Source organism: Camelina sativa, chromosome 10 (assembly GCF_030686135.1).
Source record: "Camelina sativa cultivar CO46 ecotype springtype chromosome 10, ASM3068613v1".
In the NCBI taxonomy this organism is placed as follows: Eukaryota; Viridiplantae; Streptophyta; class Magnoliopsida; order Brassicales; family Brassicaceae; genus Camelina; species Camelina sativa.
In genome coordinates, this window is record NC_141889.1 from 8,873,426 (window position 1) to 8,886,685 (window position 13,260).

A 13,260-nucleotide genomic window follows, 5' to 3' on the forward strand; every position below is an offset into this window, starting at 1 on the left:
TGTTGTTAGGTTGGTTTATAACCATGAATTTGTTTTATGACAATTTGCACGTTACAGAGAACTGAGAAGTATGTTAACATAAACCAATTATAGGAAACCTGAAGGGAATTTAAAATTTTGCCCATTGTCATTAGATGTGAGTCAGAAAAGTAATGAGCTTTCATAATTAAGGATATTAACTGCCCATTTTATCTACAAAATGCGCAATGCCTGTGGTGTTAAAAAAATATACTTTCCCAAAATATTCAGTATTCACCTTGCAGCAATAGAAGTCTGCAAAATCTATATGGAGCTTGTGGTGGTGTCTGCAGTTTCTTCTTCTTCTTTGTTAATTTGGCTATGAGCAGTTGATGAGCTTGGTGACTTGAAGCTAGACTTCACTGTGTCATCATGATGCAGAGTCTTTTTCTTGGTAGCTTTGTTAGAACCAGGCAGAGATTCTCCGTCTTTTTCTGGTTTGAAGTTCAAATCTAATTGGCCTTTCACAGGCGAAGGAAGACTCTCATGGTTCTCACTGTTGTTACCAGATTGGCAAAGTTCATTATCAGAGTTTGGTTGCTCGAGCTCCTTGTGTGGATCGTCTTCTTTCCCCATCTGCTTCTTTTCCCTCCGTAACAACAGAGAACGCCTACGGCTTTTTCCAGCTTCGCAGACCGCACAAGAACAGCATCGGTCGTGTTTAGTACCTGCCCCACTTGGGGATTGTATGCAAACGATACAAGTACAGTCATTTCTATGTCGGGGGTGCTTTTTGGTTGTTTTGGGTGACATCAAGAGTCCTTCAACATCTTCCATGGTTTCCTCATCTTGCTGTTCAGCTACAGGTTTTTGATCTGGAGTGCATGTTGATCTAAAACTAGACAAAATTCAGAAGAAAATCAATGAGCTTTCAAACATTTGGCAACACTTTCTGACCATGAATAGAACCAGTACCCTAATTCGATTCTCCTGACATAATTTAAGATACGATTCACCATTTCAAAAACCTTAAAAGTAAAGAGGAAAGCTAATAAAGCAAAGATGTGTGATTTACCTTGTATCATCAATAGGCTTCCCGATGATTGGAGCATCCTATTTTGACACCAGAAATATTACAAAGATATAACTCAGTGAATTAATATGTTCCGAAACAAGTAAAACAGAATGTGAAAACACAACAAAAAGAAAAAGAAAAACATAATTGATTATGGTAGAATCCTAATCAACAGGAAACTGAAAGAGAAGTAATATTCTTAAGCGGCATAGACCTCATATGCAAATAAGTAAATTAAGAACATATGGATGTACCTCATACTCCTCGAACTCAGAATCCTCTATCACAACTTTAGATGGAGTGAAGTTGGGAGGAGGCAGGAGGAATCCTTGAGCTTCTTCCCACGTTAGCTGTAGCTCGATGTGGTCTCCCTTTTCAACTTTTCGACGTTTACCTCTTGTATTCATCATGCTGCTTTTCTTCTTACTGGAGGAAATTTCTACCCCTGGGGTTTCTTTAGTTATATAGGCGGGCTTCTTAACTTTAGACAGTGAATGCATATCAGCTGGTTCAGCCTGCTAATGGAAATGGAGAAGAGATATAACACTACTATGTTTTGTTACACAAGCTAATTTGTCATGAAAAGGTGTCAGATAGGATTTTAGTTACTTACATCTCTGTTTGTGCAAGTGTCACGATTGTTATTCGTTGAGTCAGTTTCCTGCAAAGACACATTTTGATCAAGAACAAGATATCCAGGATTTCTAGTATTTGCATCAGTTATGACTTTCTCCAGCTAAGATATTCTGCTGGAATCTAAAGACAAGCCCATTCGCAACAACACAAAGTCTACTTCTAACATAGATCCATGTAGAAGCACACTTACTCATTCCTTATCCATTTTATCTGTCCACAAAGAGCATATCTTGTAACCAATTTACATGGCGGAATAAACATGACTTCCCAGAACTTTGAAAACTAACCCCAAGTCATGAGACAGAAAAAAGTGATAAAAGAAACCGTTTTCGAACTGCATACTTGAGAATTTTCTCCAACCTACTGAATCTCTTCACACAGACTGAAAAATTTCTAGAGAAGTAACAATGCTTTTGCAATTGTGCGTTGACTATATTCTAAAGTGCAGCTGACATTTAGGAAAGCTTAAAACTAGCCGTTACTTGACTAGTAAATTAAGATTGTAACAATAGTGAACCAAAAGTACTTACTACCAAAAGCTATCTAGTTAATTTAGAAAGTAACCTGATCAGATGATTGAGCAACGGAAGCCTTTCTGAATCCCAACATTAACTTCCTTTCTGGATCTAATCGATTGAATATGACTAAAAAAATGGAAATCAGTTCCCAAGCATAAGCTCTAGAAAAAAGAATTATTAACTCAGAATAAGTGTAATATGCTTGACAAAAGTTATCAACTAAAATAGTAATTCAAAGAGGAAAAAGAATTGCTTCCTCATTAAACCGATGGAATTGTGAACAGTAAATTCTACTACATAAAACATATTTAAGCATTAGCTACATGGTAAACCAAATTACTATATTACGAACGATATACCTGTATCACCAGTCTGCAACTGCAGGCTCTGTATGCATGGACCTACTCCCTCTAGAACATAAATTCTGCTCTTGTTGGTGGCCCAAAAGCGAAAATGAAATATCCATTCTTTACCCATTGGGTCCAGTATTTTGAGAGGCACACCCTCGGGGTTGGAAATTTGGGGTAAGAAAGCCTGTTATATAGCAATGCTTTGTTCATTTGGCATCTTATATTTGATATGAGACGACTGTAAAATTTCCAGATGCTATGATTACTATTTTCATGATACAAAAGCAGTGAAGTATTTGCTATAAGCACCAGATAGCCAAATTCTAAATTCTTTCCACATGAACCAACCATATAAATAAGAAAAGAGATTCCATACTTGCATAAGCAAACAGTATTTTACCTCTGCACATTTCTTTGGCAGCACCATCCGCCCAACTCTTCCGGTATCACTTGCACTTAGCATCTTCTCAAAGAGATGGGTGACAACCGATTCAGATCTTGCACATTGTTAAGGTTCTGATAACTTAAAGCAACCATCATTGTTTAGTTTTACATGTCATGAACCTGAGCGGCGAAATATCCAAACAGAAAAGTAATAACCTATCTCTAAAACCATTCATCTTTAAGGCTTACATTCACCCCCTATTCTACAACCTAGTATAAGCTTATTCACATTAAAAGCTAGAAAGACAAACAACAAGCAAGATTAATAGGGTACTAAAGAATTAAAAAGAAAAGCACGATTCATATGCTTATGGTGAACATACAACATTATTAGCCAATGTAGTATCTATGAGACAAGAAGGATACTCTTTTGATTGATTCTGCAGAACTTGGTTTATATATGAAACCTTGGGCCAATATTGTGGAACCACCTGATATGTTCCTGGTGTATCAAAATGAGTCCTCACATTACGACTCTTGCATTCGAATGGCGAGTCTGCTCCGCCATTCAAGTCATTGTGTAAGCGACTTAGTGGAGAACAATTAGCTGTATGCCATAAATGACTTCCACCTAGTCTAGAGTGACCAGTTCTCTCAATTGGTGTTGTAATTGGCACAGGAAACGCAAACTGTGTCCCACATGAACCCTCCTTTAGTGAGATCAATGGGTGATAGACATTGACATTTGTTCCATTTGGAAAAGGAGATACTTCATAATTTTTTGAGTTTTCACTCACTAATTTCCCTATCACGTTATTCAGTCCCCTTTTTCTCTCCATGGAACATGCAGCGGCCCTCTCTTTAGAAGTAGGTTGACTAAATTCATTATTATCTCCACGTTTACGCAAATCAAACTGCAGAAATGAAGGACCTGAACAACTAGGAGGCTGGAAGCTCATCTGATTTGACCTAGTTGAAGAACTCCAGTTGAGCGACAAGTCCTTGAATTTTTCAGAAATTGGAGATTGGAAAAGAAAGGATGGTGATGGCGAAAAATTGGGTCCCTGAAACACATGAATAAAGACTGTTGTAGAACACATACTAGAGATCAAAATAGATATTCAACTTGAGAAGGATGGAATACTGCGATTAGGAAAAAAAAAAAAAGTGAAATCGTCCCTCACCAAAGCAAGTTTTTTTCTTGCGCAAGCCAAACACTCAATTCCTCCAGCATCCAGTAACATATAAGCAGATGCAGAGACAATACAACCACAATGAACTCGCTGCATGGAATGCTATTAGTGAGATACTTCATATCTTGAAACCCCGACTATGATTTTTGTGATGCCAAGGAGACTTGAAAAGTTTTAACGAGTAAATCATATATTTACCTTTCCACATGACTCACAACACCTCCACCCGGAAGCCTTTAGGTGAAATACGTCACAAAACTTTCCTTGCTCATAAACAGAACTGGAACCAGAATAAAATCATTATATGCAAAATGGAAATACAGTAACGAGCTAATGAAATTGATGCAGTGAGCAGGTAAAAGAATTGTATCTGCAGTGTACTGAAATCACAAAAAAAAAAGAAAAAAGAAAACCACACTCTTTGCATCGGTTAATGCACAATGCAAGTCGAACTTGCAAACTTTAACTATTGTTTTTCAGCTCTGATGAAGCTTACATTTCACACCAAAAATATAAGTCTCTGGAAACTATACAGGCATTCATAGTTATAGGATATAAAATTCGCATGGTTATTATTTATCAAACACACATCTTTTCTACGAAACAAGCTACATACAGGGATTAAAATGATTGAAGAGTCACCAATATTATCAAACTGCTAAATGGTTTCCCATGAAAGACAAAACACAACCATACATTTTCACAATCAAGAAGTAAAGTGAGAGCAAAAGTCTCTCATAAGTTCGATAAGTAATAATTTATAGGCAGGTAGTTAAGCCTTGATGCACAAAAAGCTTTGATCCTATGAAAATGACCTTGTGTTTACATAAAACCATTGCTTAACCCAATTTAATATGTAACTTTGATGCAGTATAGAATATAAAAACTTAGAAAACCCACTAGTGGACAAATTCTCCAATCAGGTGGATCATAATGCAATGTAGCTTCCCACTGTTTAAATATATTTTGTCCCTTAGTTTTACTTCGTCAATTTCTGTGTCGTGTCACTGGACTTTGAACCTCTAAGACTCTCTATTTGGTACACAACATTGATGATGCTACATGAAGAATTCAGCTGAAAAACTCATTGGTCCCCCCCAACATCAATTAAAATGCTTCAAATTCTATACCCCAATCACTAGCTAATAGACGGCGTTAAACAATTCCAAATTCAACTTCTGAAAAGAGTGGCTCCTAATCTCTCGGATTCTAGTCAAAAACACAAGCGGACACTATACTCCAAACCCAAACCCAAACCATAAAAAACAAAAAAAAAAAAACTCAGAAATTCTCGTTTCAAAATATGTCACCCACATGATAACACAAATTACACAAAAGTAAGAAAAGAGAAAAAGAAGAAATTAACGAAACGTATTCCCTGAGTTTCAAGATCGAAAAGAAGAAGCAAACACACTCCATAAACACGAACTGATCACTCATAAAAATGGAACAAAAGCGTTAAAAGTAAAGGAAAGGGATGATTACGCGCAACGATCACAGAGGTCGACGAAATCGCCAGTACGGATACGCCAACCAGGACGGCAATGTTGGAGCTTGAACTCGGAACATTCGTGGTTGAAGCAAAATCGAGAGGATGACATGGAGGAAGACGAGAGCATAATAATAAATAAAAAAACCCTAGAAAAGCGTACCCGACTGAAATTGATGGAGAGAACAAAAAAAAATGGTGAAGTGGTGGTGGTGCTTGGCTGCTGCTGGGTGGGTATTGCCTCATCAGCTAATACCAACAACAACCAAAGCAACTCTCTCTCTCTCTCTCTTTTGAGGTTTTACAGAAAAAGAAAGCTTTATTATTATCTCTCTCTCTCTCTCTCTCTCTCTCTCTCTCTCTCTCTCTCTCTCTCCCTATCCCTATCCTAATCACATTCCTCATATTTATTTCCAAAGTATATGCCAAGTCATCATTAGTATATTGGTAGGTCCAAATTAAATTCCCTGGAACTAATATTATTATATCATTTGATCATTCATACCAAGTGTCGCATCAGTTTTTTTTAGTCATAGGCTAGTTGACAAAACTAATCTTCATATTATATTTGTCAAAAAGCTATATGCTTTTAGGACTACTCTCTTTTATAAATTAAAATCACATGTTTGTTATGATTATATATATATATTGATTAGTTTCTATGTTATATAACTTATAGCTTGACTAAAAATCTATGACTAAAACAGATTAGTCATAAAATCTATTAACTTATATAGCTTGACTTCTTTTTTTTTTTGGGACAAAAATAGCTTGACTAAAATGTAGATTACACAAATGAATAAAATCTATAACTTTTAGACTAAAAAGGAAAAAGAATAATCTTAGTATTATTATATGGTTTGATGATCAGTATCTCTATTCGGAAAATACAATAATACACAAAGTTTACACTTGAAAGTTGAAACAATACACTCCATGGAATTTTATAAGTAGAGTCGAATCACCCCCATTTGCTTCTCATTTGATGTGTACTGTAATAGCTGTACATGTCCATCAAATCAAAATTATAGCCACAATGGAACATCAACTTTTGAATTGTGTCTTCCTCTCATCTCATCTCATCTCGTGTCTGAATTATTCAGGAGAGTAGAGAGTTGCTAAACCTTGATCGACACTTATTTGAAGCTTGTTGTAAGACATCAAAGCCTTTTGATCACATTTGTATGATCTCTTTCCTCTTGCCAATACCTCTCCGTCTGAATCTATGATTCCTTCCTTGTCTTGGTCGTCTATGCGTGCGCCTGGCTCCAGCACAAATGCCTTCACCTTTTCAACAGTAAAAACACTGCGTAAGCTTTTTAATCAATCATAAAATCCAGATTCATGCACAGAAATACATTAAGGCCATTAAATGACAGATTACAACTATAAAAATGGGTTCATGGGTTCGGATGACAAACCTTCAGATATGATACATACGGTGATTGAACATGTGTTCCATCATTCAACTTTGTCATAAGTGACATCAAGGCAAGCTTAGGGCAGTCTTTCATAACAATCAAATCCAGGAACCCATCAGAAAACTGTTACAATCAGAATGAATATGTAAGAAGCATTCACGATTTCTTTGCAAGTAGTAAACAACCCCATGACGTCTTCTTGCTCGTGAACCTAAAAGAAGATCCAAAATGGTGTTTTCCTGGTTTGAAAATGTTATTAATTTTTGTAACTGACCTTTGCATCAGGAGCAGCCAAAGTGTTCTCAGCACCCCAGGGAACATTATGAAGCCATACTGAAACAAACGGGCCTTTCATTTCTCTCCAATCCAGATCTTCAAGTTTAGTATCAGGTCCTTGGTATCCGAGTGCCTTATCACCAACATATGACTCTTTATCTACATTGCAAATGGCTGGTTGCCCATAGCTTTCAAACCCAGGAGCCGGCACAAATAGAATTCGCCCATTGTATTGTCTTAAGCATATTATTCTCTGAAGACCCTGCAAATACAAGCCGTAGAAGAGAGAGAGAGAACATAAGATCCCTTTAGTTGAATAAGACAACATCGAGTTAGTATCATACAATCACTTATTTTGTTCAATACCGACCAGCAACTTAATTGACGGATTTGAATAGAAACGCATACTTAAAACTTGCACTGCAGGAAAATTTCAAAAGTTCAACTAAACATACATAGACATCAAAGCGAGCGCTACCCATCCATCTGAACTTCTCTGACTCGATGTCTATATCAGCCACTAAACCTGAAATCAAGTGAAACTATCTCAATACAACCAATGGAATAAATCAGCAAGATCAGCATCTGCAAATTAATTTCTAAATTCTAGAGTAATACACATACCCCAAGCAAGCATCAAGACACTGAAGAATTTGGTTGTCCCTTGTGAGATGGTTGCTACATCTAGAGAGCGTGTACTACCTGCTAATACAGAAATCGTGTGACAGTGAGTTCATTCAGTGGGAAACTCAAATTATTTTTGAAGGATTGAGTATCGTAAGGTATGGAGCAGGACCTCGGATAATCGAAATAGTAGCACTTGTTGCACTACAAGGAAGCCCTACCGGTTCCAACAATGATTTAATCATGCCATTACCACTTCCTGCCAAAAAGAATTTTAGTGCACATGAAGAAATAGAAAGTAAGAAGTTAAGCTAAAGTTTCTCATGCACAAGATATCAATTTGACACAATAAGCGGCAAAGTTTCTATATTAATGAAAGACAACCTCTACATCTAAAACTTCACATGGAAAACGCAAGACAAGAGAAGTATCAAGCAGAACGAACCTGCAGGGATCATTCCAATAGGCAATTTTAAGGCAGTTCTCCAGTCTGCTCTTTCGAGCAGTCCATTTACAACCTACTAAATTAAGGAACCAATCGTAAGAATCACCAAAAACAAAACAACTGTATAATCCTAGAGTCAAACCTAAGCAAAACAGTAAACATATAATTAAGATATTACTTCCTTTAAACAGATACTTCCAAAAACAATATGTCATTCCCCTAACTTCATCAAAGACATGATTTATTAATTCCCCTAGTTTGAATCATGTGGTGAGAATAACAAAAAAGACACGCATCATCACTTACAACAAAATTGACCAACAGAAAAGTTTCTTACTTACCTCAACAAGGACACCGTCACCGCTGACACAAACAATACCATCGTACTTTGATACATCCATGGACCTAACAATTTCCTTAGCATGCAACTGATACTTGGTTTCTGAAACAATCATCATAGAAAAATCAAATCGTAAATTTCCCAAACAAGACTTCTTAACATCAGGAAGAAACAAAATAGGAATCCACAGAACCTTGAATCTCAAGTTGAATATTAGCATCTTCAAACAATGGTTTCACTTCCTCTACAAAAATCTTTCTCGCTGATTTCTTCCCGCCAAACGGGTTCACAAATACAAACAGCTTCTTCGGCCGACCTGCGGAATTATCAATTTAGCATCGAGATGTTAAGATATGCATTTCCATATACATTTCGATTTAAGCTCCGGTGATACCTAGGTTATCAATAATTGAACTAACCTAGAGAGTCGAGGTGTTCATGGAGCTTATCGCACCAAAGCTTTCTAGATTCGTCAGAGAGAGGCTCGAAATCGAAGTCCTTCCTCGCGTAATCTCCGACATTTCCTCCGCAGCAGATCCCTCCCTCTCTCTCTACCAAGGTTTTTACTCTAACCTTGTTACCTTCCACGACGAAACTCAGGATACCTTTCTTCGCCGTCGTTTTCCGCCGTCCAGATTCCGTCCACCGTAGCTCTCCCTCGACAGTCAAAGTTAACGGCGTCACAACACCATTTACCAGAACTCGGTAGGAGATTATCGCCGGAGGATCGTTCTCCGGCTGACGATCCATAAGAAAGAGAGAGGAGTTTCGTCGTTGGTGAGAGCTAAGATTTAAAAAATTGACCTCGGAGCTAATCTCTGGGAAGACTTTTCCGATCAGGTGGGAAATAAATATCACGCGCTTAGTCTGGCGAGTGGATGAGAACGTGGCAATACTCGTTTTAGTAGTTATGACGTGTCGATTTCTAGTAGGCCAGAGAGAAAAATCAAAGAAGATGAGAAGATGGCTAGACTCACAAAAACGAGATCGTTTCAGAAATTCTAGAAATTGACTTTTTTGCCTTTCTAGAATCTAGACTCTCTCTACATTTATTCACAGCAGTTAATCTGGTTTAACACCAAACACTGGAGGGGGTTTACTTGTTCATCATGGTAGAATGTGGAGCTTTCATTTTCGATATTGCATGTAAACAATGGAGTCCTGCAAGAAAATTATACAAATTGTGAGGGTTTAAAGTAAATAACATTGACAGTTTCTAATCTATGATGAATGGTTGAAACTTAACATTACCTTCAAAATCAAGTTCTAGCTCCCTCTGGTTAATACTAATTTTACACTCCAAGATCAAGGTAAAATCAAAAATAACTCACAGAACGACTAATTATAAGAAAACACAAAACAGCTGTTTGCTTTACATTTCCTCTAATGTACTGTACATTTGCATCAATCAAATTACCCCCACAACCACAAGGGAACAACATTTACAAAAGGAGATATAAATATCAAGGTTTATGAATTATGTATGATGTGATGTGAATGTGTCTTCATCTCACGTGTAGTTTTTACCATTATCAATATTCAGGAGAGAAGAGTGTAGCTAAACCTTGATCAACTGTTATTTGAAGCTTGTCGTAAGACATTAACGCTTTTTTCTCACAATTATATGTTCTTTTTCCTCTTGCCAAAACCTCTCCATCTGAATCAATAATTCCTTCCTTTCCTGGTTCGTCTATAAGTGAACCCGGCTCCAGCACAAATGCCTTCACCTGTTCACAGTACCGAGTAAGCTTTTTAGGCAATCACTAATGCAGGGTCACAGGGTACATTAAAGCAGTCAAATGAAAGATTTCAGCTATATGAGGTTTTCGATGGCAAACCTTTAGATACGCTATATACGGTGATTCAACATGTGTTCCACTACTCAACTGTCTCATAAGTGATAGCAGGACAAGCTTAGGGCAGTTTTTCAAGACAATCAAGTCCAAGAAGCCATCAGAAAACTGTTCATCAGACCATATGCAAATGAAGCTTTAACAGGGGTTTTGCAAGTTAAAGAACCTCATGAAGGCGTCCTGATGATGCACAAGAAAAGAATATCCAAGATCTTAGTTCTGAGATGTCTAACTGACCTTTGCAGCAGGAGCAGTCAAAGTGTTCTCAGCACCCCAGGGAACATTGTGAAGCCATACAGTAACAAATGGACCGTTGATTTCTCTCCATCCATGATCTTCAAATTTAGTATCAGGTCCTTGGTATCCGAGTGCCTTATCGCTAACAGTTGGCTCTTTGTATAGACTGCAATTGGCAGGCTGTCCGTACCTTTCAAACCCTGGAGCTGGTAGAAATATAATTCGTCCATTGTATTGTCTTAAACATAATATCCTCTGAAGAGCCTGCGAAAACAAGAAAATAAAAACATTTCTTTAGTTCAATAAAAGAACATCCGATTAGAATCATACAGTCTCACCAGCAACTTAACCACTGCAATGCAATAATTGTCAAATTTGTTAACTAAACGTACATAGAAGTCAATACGAGCACTTCCCATCCATCTGAACTTCTCTGACTCAATGTCTATATCTGCTATTAAACCTGAAATAAACTGTACTAATCAATACAACATAAAGTATGTTTCAGCATGCTCATGTACTACTTTCATTTGCAAATAACTTTCTGACTGTAGACATAGACTAAGAAGTATAATTCACTGGCATACCCCAAGCAAGCATCAAGACACTGAAGAATTTGGTATTCCCTTGTGCAATAGTTGCCACATCTACAGAACGTTTATGACCTGCCAATACAAATATAATCTGCTAAAGAGCAGAATATTGAGGAAAAAGAAAATGATATGCAGGATAAAAATTTATATGGAGCAGAACCTCGGATAATAAAAATAGTAGCACTGTTTGCACAGCATCGAAGCCCAACCGTGTCCAACAATGACTTTATCATGCCATTCCCAGTTCCTGCAGTCAAGTAATTTAGTGCACAAAGAGTGAATCCAATTCGGTAAAAGTTTCTCATGCACATGTTATCAATTTTTAGTATGATAAACTATAATCTCGTCATTGTTACTGAACCAAAAACCATCACAGAAAACAACACACAACACGAAAAGGAAGAAGCAAATTAAACTTCCAAAGATCTTCTGTTTACAAACAATGCATGATAAATTCGAGGCAAAGAAATGGAAGCATGTAGATTAACAAACACATAAAAAATGAAATGTAAAGCAACTTAAGAGAAGTTCCATATTATATGTATTTGGGTGTGCAGAATGAAAAGCCTATTGCAAACAGCTTCAAAGTCCGAGGATGAAACACAAACCTGCAGGGACCATTCCGATAGGCAATTTTAAGGCAGTTCTCCAGTCTGCTCTTTCGAGCAGTCCATTTACAACCTACTAAATTAGGAACCAAGTGTAAGAATCAGCAACAATAAAACAATTGTTTATCCCCAACCTAAGAAAAATAGTAAACATATAATTTAACAAGAGAGTGCTTCTTCTAACCAACACTTTCAAAAAACAATATCTTTTTCTTCTAACTTCGTTTTAGTCCTGAATTATATATTCAATTAGTTCGAATCAGATGAGACTAGCACAAAAGAAACACATCATCACTTCCAATTGAAGTTAACCAAAACAATTGACACATGAGAAAATGATACTTCCTACTCACCTCAACAAGAACACCATCGCCACTAACACAAACAATACCATCGTATTTTGATACATCCATGGACTTAACAATTTCCTTTGCATGCAACTGATACTTGGTTTCTGAAACGATCATCATAAGTTATCCAATTTGTCAATTTCCCAGAGAAAAAAAAAGAGTTCTTGAACCCAGAAAAGAAACAAAAATTAGAAATCAGAGGAACCTTGAATCTCAAGCTGAACATCAGCATCATCAAACAATGGCTTCACTTCCTTCACAAAAATCTCTCTCGCCGATTTCTTCCCGCCAAAGGGATTCACAAACACAAGCAATCTCTTTGGCCGACCTAATGGAAAATTTCCAATTTTTAGCATTTGAGTGATCCACAAGTTTTCAACTTTTTTACAACAACAACTAACCGAGAGAATCAAGGTATTGACGGAGACTATAGCACCATCCATTTTGATCGATGAGTGGCTCAAAGACCAAATCTTTCCTGACGAAATCTCCACTAAATCGTCCGCAGCAGATTCCTTCATCTTTCTCCACCACTGCTTTTACTCTAATCCGCTTACCTTGGACGACGAAACCAAGAACATCCTTCTTCATCGACAAACTCTGGCGGAGACCGTTCTCTGTCGACCGTAGCTCCCCGTCGGCAGTCAAAGTCAACATAGCCAACTCACCGTCTATATACACTATGCCGGTGATTATATCAGTCGGAGATATCATTTGATCATTCTCCATCAGACAAGACAACCTCCGTCACGGTGGCGAACCAAAAGAGAGAAAGATAAAGAGAGAAAGAGAGAGAGTTTGGTCTTGCTTCTGAAGTTGAGCTAAGAATAAAGCAAGAAGCGAAGCTGACTTTAGTACGTCTTTGTCCGATCAAAGGGGGCGTGGTAGTTACGCGCTTAATCTGGCGTGT

General features: G+C 37.4%; 3 protein-coding genes across 11 annotated transcripts; all 3 read right to left on the bottom strand.

The window, feature by feature from the left end:
* Positions 1–104: 104 nt before the first annotated feature.
* LOC104718176 (B3 domain-containing transcription factor VAL3) lies at positions 105–6,058 on the bottom strand. Of its 7 annotated transcripts, none has more exons than XM_087469728.1 (11): positions 5,600–6,058; positions 4,313–4,394; positions 4,106–4,204; positions 3,348–3,985; positions 2,938–3,034; positions 2,547–2,721; positions 2,234–2,313; positions 1,647–1,694; positions 1,288–1,548; positions 1,034–1,071; positions 105–850 (listed from the first exon to the last, which is right to left on the bottom strand). In XM_087469728.1, the coding sequence occupies exons 1-11, from the start codon at positions 5,731–5,733 to the stop codon at positions 283–285; spliced, it is 2,220 nt and encodes a 739-aa protein (XP_087325854.1). In that variant the 5' UTR covers positions 5,734–6,058; the 3' UTR covers positions 105–282. The 7 variants fall into 7 exon arrangements, 5 of the variants coding, with proteins under 5 accessions (XP_087325854.1, XP_010434163.2, XP_010434164.2 ...); XM_010435861.3 differs by having other exon boundaries at positions 105–856; XM_010435862.3 differs by having other exon boundaries at positions 1,288–1,551.
* A 373-nt stretch (positions 6,059–6,431) lies between these two features.
* Positions 6,432–9,987, bottom strand: LOC104718178 (sphingosine kinase 1). Of its 2 annotated transcripts, XM_010435866.3 has the most exons (11): positions 9,961–9,987; positions 9,129–9,870; positions 8,903–9,025; positions 8,711–8,811; positions 8,370–8,442; positions 8,097–8,183; positions 7,925–8,002; positions 7,756–7,826; positions 7,299–7,562; positions 7,025–7,147; positions 6,432–6,890 (listed from the first exon to the last, which is right to left on the bottom strand). In XM_010435866.3, exons 2-11 carry the CDS (start codon positions 9,457–9,459, stop codon positions 6,699–6,701), a joined length of 1,443 nt encoding a protein of 480 aa, XP_010434168.1. In that variant the 5' UTR covers positions 9,460–9,870; positions 9,961–9,987; the 3' UTR covers positions 6,432–6,698. The 2 variants fall into 2 exon arrangements, with proteins under 2 accessions (XP_010434168.1, XP_087325865.1); XM_087469739.1 differs by lacking the exon at positions 9,961–9,987 and having other exon boundaries at positions 8,370–8,445.
* A 33-nt stretch (positions 9,988–10,020) lies between these two features.
* Positions 10,021–13,258, bottom strand: LOC104718177 (sphingosine kinase 2). 2 transcript variants are annotated; one of them, XM_010435864.2, is made up of 10 exons: positions 12,752–13,258; positions 12,556–12,678; positions 12,354–12,454; positions 12,001–12,073; positions 11,553–11,639; positions 11,387–11,464; positions 11,192–11,262; positions 10,800–11,063; positions 10,548–10,670; positions 10,021–10,436 (listed from the first exon to the last, which is right to left on the bottom strand). In XM_010435864.2, the coding sequence occupies exons 1-10, from the start codon at positions 13,077–13,079 to the stop codon at positions 10,242–10,244; spliced, it is 1,443 nt and encodes a 480-aa protein (XP_010434166.2). In that variant the 5' UTR covers positions 13,080–13,258; the 3' UTR covers positions 10,021–10,241. The 2 variants fall into 2 exon arrangements, with proteins under 2 accessions (XP_010434166.2, XP_010434167.2); XM_010435865.2 differs by having other exon boundaries at positions 12,001–12,076; positions 12,752–13,187.
* Positions 13,259–13,260: the final 2 nt, after the last annotated feature.

Excerpts from the sequence above, each read along its gene's own strand:
- LOC104718178 (XM_010435866.3), bottom strand. The coding sequence starts at position 9,459 with ATGGATCGTCAGCCGGAGAACGATCCTCCGGCGATAATCTCCTACCGA. Across the intron at positions 9,026-9,128 it reads TGAACACCTCGACTCTCTAG|GTCGGCCGAAGAAGCTGTTT; the intron begins GTTAGTTCAATT and ends ATAATTCCGCAG. Across the intron at positions 8,003-8,096 it reads TACTATTTCGATTATCCGAG|GTAGTACACGCTCTCTAGAT; the intron begins GTCCTGCTCCAT and ends CTGTATTAGCAG.
- LOC104718176 (XM_010435860.3), bottom strand. The coding sequence starts at position 5,733 with ATGCTCTCGTCTTCCTCCATGTCATCCTCTCGATTTTGCTTCAACCAC. Across the intron at positions 4,395-5,599 it reads GACCTCTGTGATCGTTGCGC|TTCTGTTTATGAGCAAGGAA; the intron begins GTAATCATCCCT and ends TTCTGGTTCCAG. Across the intron at positions 3,035-3,347 it reads CTGCAGAATCAATCAAAAGA|ATCTGAATCGGTTGTCACCC; the intron begins GTATCCTTCTTG and ends ACAATGTGCAAG.
- LOC104718177 (XM_010435864.2), bottom strand. The coding sequence starts at position 13,079 with ATGGAGAATGATCAAATGATATCTCCGACTGATATAATCACCGGCATA. Across the intron at positions 12,455-12,555 it reads TGTTCAGCTTGAGATTCAAG|AAACCAAGTATCAGTTGCAT; the intron begins GTTCCTCTGATT and ends TGATCGTTTCAG. Across the intron at positions 11,465-11,552 it reads TACTATTTTTATTATCCGAG|GTCATAAACGTTCTGTAGAT; the intron begins GTTCTGCTCCAT and ends TTGTATTGGCAG.